The 9,242-nt window shown below is 53.2% G+C and overlaps 1 protein-coding gene across 1 annotated transcript in view; it reads left to right on the top strand.

Moving 5' to 3' along the window:
* The first annotated feature begins 676 nt into the window (after window positions 1-676).
* LOC130131434 (rho-related GTP-binding protein RhoE-like) overlaps window positions 677-9,242 on the top strand; it is a 13,034-nt gene continuing 4,468 nt past the window's right edge. The window contains exon 1 of the mRNA XM_056301111.1: window positions 677-1,045. Within this exon, the coding sequence (XP_056157086.1) occupies window positions 677-1,045 (369 nt within the window). The remainder of the gene's footprint in view (window positions 1,046-9,242) is intronic.

Genomic DNA, 9,242 nt, shown 5'->3' with positions numbered 1-9,242 from the left:
GGAAGCCGGATGTGGGTATGTGTCCTGGTCGCTGCACTAGCGCCTCCTCTGGGCGGTCGGGGCGCCTGTTCGGAGCCTGGGGGGAATAGCGTGATCCTCCCACGCGCTACGTCCCCCTGGTGAAACTCCTCACCGTCAGGTGAAGAGAAGCGGCTGGTGACTCCACGTGTATGGGAGGAGGCATGTGGTAGTCTCGGATCAGCAGAGGGGGGTGGAGCAGCGACCGGGACGGCTCGGAAGAGTGGGGTAATTGGTCAAGTACAATTGGAGAGAAAAAAAAGGGGGTAATACAACCCCCCCCCCCATTTTAATCCATTTTACCCAAACGATTCATTCACTGACAGCACAGAAGGCTTATGGTCTTTTCTTCACCTTGGCCGTTAGACCCCAACCGATTTTAATTATGAGATTGATATGATTATGAGATGATTAATGCCATCACGTATCACCGTTCGAAAGTCAGTTTTATATTCCTCTCTACAACAAGCGACTCCTCTGACCATATCGCCGTCCAACCCATCCGGTGCTTCGTGTGGGATTAAACAACATTTTGATAATCAGTTTGACGACATTGTTCGAGCACTGTGTAAAATCATGCAAATTAAAAACAACAACAAAAACACAGCACATTCGGCTGTTCAGTTGCGGATTGTGTTAAGTATATAGTATGCGGTGGATGCCCCCTCCTCATCCCATCACGCTAAACTCCCAAGTTCAGCAGCCCGCTGGCCCCCTGAACCCAGCCATCGGAAACAAATGGCCCGGCCGTCATCCTGTGACCCATATAGAGAGGGACTGGGTGGCGTCCGAGGCGCCAGATGTGGGCAGGTGTTGCCAGCTCCGTTTTATTTCCCCTCTGAGCAGGTGGTGGGAGCCAGGGGGCGAGGACGCGGTGCCCGAGGGAAGTGCGGCGTTGATGCGAGCGGACAGGGCGTCACCGCAGAGCGCAGCAGTCACCCGGGCCCACTGTCACTTCCTCTGTACTCACGAGCAAACGGCTCGCCTCCGCCACGGCGGAGGTACCCCTCCATCACTCCGGTTTGAGGTCGGTCGCTTTTGCCAAAAAACAGCCGATTTGATTTGTTGTGGTTGTCAGTAGAATCTAAGTCGAGGTGGTGCTCGATTGATGCTCGAGCGCCTTTAGGAGAAAGAACGTTTCTCTGCAGCGTCGGTGGACAAATGCCGGTAACAGTTCTGAGAAGACTTGGTTCTGACCACAGGTTGGACCTCCAGCCCGTCGAGCGGTGTGTCAACATGCTTTAAACATCAAAAGGTGTTGGAAATAATTAAGCGGTTTTAATCGATGCCTCCCCACGTGTTCCCGCGTGTTTCCCACGTGCCCCAAACCGATGCGAGCACGCATGAGCGCATGATGCACTTGCACACACACAAGCATGCATGCAAGCGCACCGATTCACACACGCGCATGCGCGCACACACCTGCCTATACGACACACGTGTGTGCAAACTGGCACGACTGAAAAAAGAAGTAATTCCTGACTGGTTGCAGGATCTCTACCCTCCAGCCACTCGGAGGCCGCGGATAAGGAAATGGCCAAGCCGTGTTGTGTATTGATCCTGTTCTGGTTTCCCACCGATTTAATGAAATCCGAGTTGTGTTTCCCTTTCTCCCCGCTTCCTTTGTTTTTCCGGGCTGTGGGGAGATTTACAGGGAGCCAGAGGAGACACGACAAGTGTGGTGCCTTACTCCCCCCCGGAAGCTGAAAATGATCTCAAAGAGCTTCCCTGGTCTGTTACGTGCCGATAAGGACTTTTTTTTAAATGTTATTTTAATAGAATTGGATTTGGTTCCATCGGGTTAGGATGAATGTGCTGCATGTAGGACCACAAGTCAACAATTACTATGATATTGAATGTGGAAGTCATTTGTGTTTGTCGAAGTTGTACAAAATGTGCATTTTTGTTTTTGCATTTTCTCCCCAATTGTACCTTTGCCAATTACCCCACTCTTCCGAGTCGTCCCGGTCTCTGTTCCACCCCCTCTGCCGGTCCGGGGAGGGCTGCAGACTACCACACGCCTCCTCCATTACATGTGGAGTCACCGGCCGCTTCTTTTCACCTGACAGTGAGGAGTTTCATCGGGGGGGGGGGGGGGGGACGTAGCGCGTGGGAGGATCACGCTATTCCCCCCAATCAGGCGCCGCGACCGACCAGAGGAGGCGCTAGTGCAGCGACCAGGACACATACCCACATCCGGCTTCCCACCCGCAGACACGGCCAATTGTGTCTGTAGGGACGCCCGACCAAGCCAGAGGTAACACGGGGATTCGAACCGGCGATCCCCGTGTTGGTAGGCAATGGAATAGACCGCCACGCCACCCGGACGCCCTAGTGTGAACATATATTGTCAGTTTATCTTTTTATTTATTTGTTTAGCATTATTATTGTTATTACTTTGTGTCTTTAATAGAATATTGTCCTCGGGGGGAGAACCCTCAGTTTCTTATTTGCTGCCGCTCTCTCCAAACAGGCACTGCGGCTGCAGATAAAAGCAGCTTTGGTGGCTGGGTCCTCATCCACAATCCAAAATCAAAACCAGGTCGGGATAGGGTGGCAAGGCAGTTTGACGCGCCTCATAACGCTTTCGGTGCAGTACAGTTTTGTCCCCGTGCTCAAAGGGCTTATTTTTACATGTGCATCTGCAGGGACCAGTGGCGCCTACACGCTAACACAGGATCATTGCCATCCCTCTGCGTGTCACGGCACTAATTATGCTGCATCATTTTACACACACGCGCGCACACGCACACACACCTAGGGACAATTAAGTACGGCAGATTCACCTGACCTACATGTCTTTGGACTGTGGGAGGAAACCGGAGCACCCGGAGGAACCCAGGACCTTCTTGCTGGGAGGCGACCGCGCTAACTGTGCCACCGTGCCGACCTGGCCGGTTACAGTTGGGGGGGGCGGTTTTAAGATGGACAGACGAATCTCAACTTCTATTTTTGGAAACCAGTCGTGACGGTACCTTGTCAGACTCGGTCAATACTTGGCTGTCTCCCGCTGTGCGGGCTGAAAGAACCGAATAGGAAATGGCAGAAGAATGAACGACAGCGGTCAGAAGAAAGTGCTGTCGTTGCTAAAGGGGTAGCTGTACTCCGCGGGGACCTGGATATGCACGAGGGTTCGTTTATTGCACCGATGCAAGGAAGGGGTGATTAAATCAGCCAGCAGGCGTGGTGTGGCGCATTGTTGGCAGCAAACCAGAGGCACTTTTCAATTAAGGAGTCAAATTTGCCTGCGGATGAGCTCCCCGCGCTTCAACCCGCGACAAGAGGGCGTCGACAGCACAACCGGGAATTCCGTATTCAGGATTTTGCAATTAGTCATATTGCTCATTGGAAAAGGCAATTCGGGGTAGTCTCATTTCATAATGGCGCACGCATTCCTCTCCCGTGCCTTGCTCAAGTCCCCAGTGACAGAAATACATTAAGTGGAGCCTGAGCCATATGTGCAGGGATAAAGCAATAACGTGACAGTTAAACGTTTCGCTCCACCACCGTGCTGCTCTCAGACCACCGGCAAATGCAAAGTATACACTCATATGTCCAATTAAATACACGTTAGCTGACGTAAATCAGCCCTGCTATGGTTAACACTCATGGAGATTACGATTTAACCATTGTCTGCCTTAAAGTATTGTAGCGAATTCCGGGGGCAGCCAACAACCGCCACAACCGGGACGCGAACCTGGCTTTCCCGCACCACGGGCGACTACGTTAACCAGTCGACTAACGGGTCGGACCTTTTAGTTGACTGGTTAGCGCAGTCTCCCGTCGTGCGGGAGACCCGGGTTCGCGTCCCGGCCGCGGCGGTTCCCGGGTGCCCCCGGAATTCGCTGCATTGGTGTCAGAAGTGGGACGGTGAGCCCGTGAAGCCACTGGAAGCGCGTGCGCCAAGAGGCGTGAGGGAGCGGATATGCTGAAGCGCGGGGACTCGCTTCCCCTGGGGGGGGGTAGTGTAACGAGCATGAATGAGTAGACTCGCTAGCCGGTTGGCTAATGAGTTGGAGCCTTTAGTTGACTGGTCAGCGCAGCGGGGGACCCGGGTTCGCATCCCGGCTGCGGCGTTTCCCGACTGCCCCCTCCCCCCGGAGTTCGCTGCAGTATTTTTAAATCCAGTATTTAAACCGCGTATACACGGGGGGGGGGGGGGGAACGCCGCTAAAAGACACATTTGTGGCGTCCAGGTGACGTGGCGGTCTATTCCGTTGCCTACTAACACGGGGATCGCCGGTTCGAATCCTCGTGTTACCTCCGGCTTGGTCGGGTGTCCCTACAGACACAATTGGCCGTATCTGCAGATGGGAAGCCGGATGTGGGTATGTGTCCTGTTGGCTGAACTAGCGCCTCCTGTCGTCGATTGGGGCGCCTGTTCGGGGGTAAGGGGGGGGGATAGCGTGATCCTCTCACGCGCTACGTCCCCCTGATGACACTCCTTACTGGCGACTCCACATGTATGGGAGGAGGTAGTCCACAGCCCTCCCGGATCGGCAGAGGGGGGTGGAGCAGCGACCGGGACTGCTCAGAAGAGTGGGTTCATTGGCCGGATACAATTGGGGAGAAAATGGGGGGGGGGGCACCCCCCCCCACACACAAATTTCCGAGTTTCCAAATCAAGCCAGAGCAAAGAAGAGAGCAGCCCGTGTCTGGACATTGATCTGGGTCAGATGAGAAGCGGCTGCCAGACGTCCTGACCTTGAGTCTCAGCAGCTTCCTTCACAGTGATGGCGTGGCAGAGTGCTTTGCCCTCTGAGCGCATCTCTGTGGATTTCCTCTCTACTGTTTTTTTTCCCCAGCGCCTCTCTCCTGCAGTACCCACTTCACCGGAAGTGATTTTGTCATTAAAAGCGCCATTGCCTTCTCCCTGCTCAGGCGTGCTCAAGTTGACGCTTGAGTGGCGTGACGTCGTCAGTCAACCTCCGTCCGTGACTCGCAGATAGACAGTGAGTCATCATGTCAGCCACAACTTCAACCAAGGCAGAAAACACAAGTGCACCCCTCTACAATAACACGTGCTTTATAACGGCTTTATAAATACTTACTAAGGGGCGTCCGGGTAGCGAAGTGGTCTATCTCGTTGCCTACCAACGCGGGCGTCGCCAGTTCGAGTCCCCGTGTCACCTTCAGCTTGGCGGGTGGGCCGGATGTGGGTATTTGTCCTGGTCGCTGTACTAGCGCCTCCTCTGGCCGTTCGGGACGCCCTGGCGCCCCTGGCGAAACTGTCAGGTGAAAAGTAGCGGCTGGCGAGACTCCACATGTATGGGAGGAGGCATGTGGTAGTCTGCAGCCCTCCCCGGGTCGGCAGAGGGGGTGGAGCAGAGACCGGGTCGGCTCGGAAGAGTGGGGTAATTGGCCGGATACAATTGGGGAGAAAATATGTTTTAGGTTGCCAGGTTGGGAGCCCACGTGGGGAGAGTCTCCGTAGACACTCTTGCAGAAACCACATGATTAGACAGAGACACCCCAACAGTTACGACAGCCTCAGTAACCACACCCCAACACTAGGGGTGTCAGGTGGTGTCATTTGTCCACCACTCGCTGAGAATGTGAATCGGCAGTCTTCACCTGGGATGTGGTTTCTAAGAGAAGGGCTATGAACTCTCTCACATTTATAAGATTTGGGGTCCCAACCTGGCAGCCGAAAACGTTTTTGGCAAGGTAGGGATAAGCGGGTGATATAGTTTGGGTGAACCGGGCTTCCATGTGTAACCTCCTAATTACAGCAGCGCCAGTTATTTAAGATCAGAACCTGGGTGTGATGACGTAATGCGTTGGAGCATCTAACCGCTATATCTATGATGCATTATCCTCTTCTTTCGGCTGCTCCCGTTAGGGGGCGCCACTGCGGATCATCCGTTTCCATCTCTTCCTGTCTTCTGCATCTTCCCCCGTCACACCAACCACCTGCATGTCCTCCCTCACCACATCCATAAACCTCCTCTTTGGCCTTCCTCTTCTCCTCTTCCCTGGCAGCTCCATATTCAGCATCCTTCTCCCAGTATACCCAGCATCTCTCCTCCACACATGTCCAAGCCATCTCAATCTTGTCTCTCTTGCTTTGTCTCCAAACCGTCCAACCTGAGCTGTCCCTCTAATATACTCCTTCCTAATCCTGTCCTTCTTCATCACTCCCAATGAAAATCTTATCATCTTCAACTCTGCCACCTCCAGCTCCACCTCCTGTCTTTTCATCAGTGCCACTGTCTCCAAACCATACAGCATAGCTGGTCTCACTGCCATCTTGTAAACCTTCCCTTTAACTCTTGCTGGTACCCTTCTGTCACAAATCACTCCTGACACTCTTCTCCACCCACTCCACCCTGCCTGCACTCCCCGTTACTTTGGACAGCTGACTCCAAGTATTTAAACTCAATTGCCTTTGTCACCTCCACTCCTTGCATCCTCACCATTCCACTGTCCTCCCTCTCATTCACACATAGGTATTCCATCTTGCTCCTACTGACTTTCATACCTCCACCTCTCCAGGCTCTCCTCAACCTGCACCCTACTCTCACTACAGATCACAATGTCATCCATGAACATCATAGTCCATGGACACTCCTGCCTGATCTCATCTTGTCAACCTGTCCATCACCATTGCAAACAAGAAAGGGCTCAGAGCCGATCCCTGATGTAATCCCACCTCCACCTTGAACCCATCTGTCATTCCAACCACCACCTCACCACTGTCACACTGCCCTCATATATATCCTGCACCACTCCTACATACTTCTCTGCAACTCCTGACTTCCTCATACAATACCACACCTCCTCTCTCGGCTCCCTGTCGTAAGCTTTCTCTAAATCTACAAAGACACCATGTGACTCCTTCTGACCTTCTCTATACTTCTCCATCAACCTTCTCAAAGCAAACATCACATCTGTGGTGCTCTTTCCTGGCATGAACCCATACTGCTGCTGCTGATCATCACCTCTCCTCTTAACCTAGCTTCTATTACTCTTTCCCATATCTTCATGCTGTGGCTGATCACCTTTATACCTCTGTAGCTGCTACAGCTCTGCACATCACCCTGGTTCTGGAAAGTCGGTACCAGTATGCTTCTTCTCCACTCCTCAGGCGTCCTCTCCCTTTCCAAGATGGTGTTAAACAATCTAGTTAAAAACCCCACTGCCATTGTAAAGACCACGAATGACTAGACTCGCTGGTCCTTGGCTAACGGGTCGGACCCTTTGTTAGTGCAGTCGCCCGTGGTGCGGGCCACCCGGGTCTGCTTCCCGTCCGCCCCTCAAGTCACTACACCATCTCTCCTAAACACCTCCATGCCTCCGCAGGTATGTCATCTGGATCAACCGCCTTTTCCCACTCTTCATCCTCTTCGTAGCTGCCCTCACTTCCTCCTTGCTAATCCACCGCACTTCCTGATCCGCCATCCCCACATCAACCAACCTTCTCTCTCTCTCTCTCATGTTCTTCATTCATCAGCCCCTCCGCTTACTCCTCCCACCTTCTCCACACACTCTCCTCGGTTGTCAGCACATTTCCACCTCTATCGTGTCGCCTCCGGCTTGGCGGGGCGTTCCTATACAAGCGGCCGTGTCTGCGGGTGGGAAGCCGGATGTGAGTATGTGTCCTGATCGCTGCACTAGCGCCTCCTCTGGTCGGTCGGGGCGCCTGTTCGGGGGGGGGGGGGATAGCGTGATGCACAAGACTCACGAGAGCAGGGCGCCATAGCTTGCAGGTACGCGATGGGCGCCTTCGCAAACAAAGCCCCTCTTTCCGACTCAATCCAGATCCCAGTCCTCCGATAAGGCAGCCGGAGAAAACACACAGCTGTGACGACTCCTCCTCGGCTCAGTCTGTGCGTGGGAGACATGCGGCTTGCTGTTGGGAAGCCGCTCCTCCTTTGCCCTCGGCAGAAAACACGCGCTCTTTCCGTCAGCAGACAGGCGACACATGCAGCCTCTGCAGCGCCACTCGGCTCTTATCGTGACGACACACGGCGCTGCTGCATATCATGCTATTGATCACAGCCTGATTGACCCCAGATATTCTAATTACAATCCTAATAAAGTAGTTCTGTGTCATCAGTACCTAATTAGTCCGAGAGAGAGAGAGAGTGAGGGAGGGAGGGAGGGAGGGAGGGAGGGAGGGGGGGTGAGATTGAGGGAGTGAGTGAATGAGTGAGTGAGATAGAAAGACCAGAGGGGGAGTGAGGGAGGGAAGAAGTGAGATAGAGGGAGTGAGTGAATGAGTGAGTGAGATAGAGAGAAGAGAGGGAGTGAGAGCGGGAGTGAGATAGAGAGAAGAGAGAGGAAGTGAGGGAGTGAGGGAGTGAGTGAGTGAGACAGAAGAGAGAATTAGTGAGTGACGAAGGAAGGGAGATAGAGGGGAGGGAGGGAGGGAGGGAGGGAGTGAATGAGTGAGTGAGATAGAGAGAAGAGAAAGGAAGGGAGGGAGATAGAGAGAAGAGGGAGGGAGGTAGAGAGAAGAGGGGGTGAGGGAGTGAGTGAGGGAGGGAGGAAGTGAGATAGAGGGAGTGAGTGAATGAGTGAGTGATTGAGATAGAGAGAAGAGCGAGGGAGTAAGTGAGGCAGGGAGATAGAGAGAAGAGAGAGGAAGTGAGTGAGTGAAGGAGGGAGGGAGGGAGATAGAGAGGAGTGAGGGAGGTAGAGAGAAGAGAGAGGAAGGGTGGGAAGGAACTATAGTGAAGAGAGTGGGTGGGTGGGTGAGTGAGTGAGTGAGTGAGATAGAGGGAGTGAGTGAGATAGAGAGAAGAGCGAGGGAGTAAGTGAGGGAGGGAGATAGAGAGAAGAGAGAGGAAGGATGGGAAGGAACTATAGAGAAGAGAGTGAGTGAGTGAGTGAGTGAGTGAGTGAGTGAGTGAGGGAGGGAGGGAGGAAGTGAGATAGAGGGAGGGAGGGAGGGAGATAGAGAGAAGAGAGAGGAAGTGAGTGAGTGAAGAAGGGAGGGAGTGAGATAGAGAGAGGGAGGGAGATAGAAAGAGGGAGGGAGGGAGGGCGGGCAGTAGAGAGAAGAGAGAGGGTCTTATTGCAAGCCTGCGATGTGTTCGTGCATCTGTTTGTCCTTCCTCTTCCGGTCTTCATTATTTGACTCTCTCAGAAGTCAGAGAGACCGGTATAATGATAATATATAATCCTCTTCCGGTCTTCATCATGTGACTCTCTCAGAAGTCAGAGAGACCGGTATAATGATAATATATAATCCTCTTCCGGTCTGCGTTTTATCTCCTCCT

The sequence above is a fragment of the Lampris incognitus genome, chromosome 21 (genome assembly GCF_029633865.1).
Source record: "Lampris incognitus isolate fLamInc1 chromosome 21, fLamInc1.hap2, whole genome shotgun sequence".
In the NCBI taxonomy this organism is placed as follows: domain Eukaryota; kingdom Metazoa; phylum Chordata; class Actinopteri; order Lampriformes; family Lampridae; genus Lampris; species Lampris incognitus.
The sequence above is the reverse complement of the archived record's forward strand: the minus strand, read 5'-3'. Positions and strand labels throughout refer to the sequence as shown.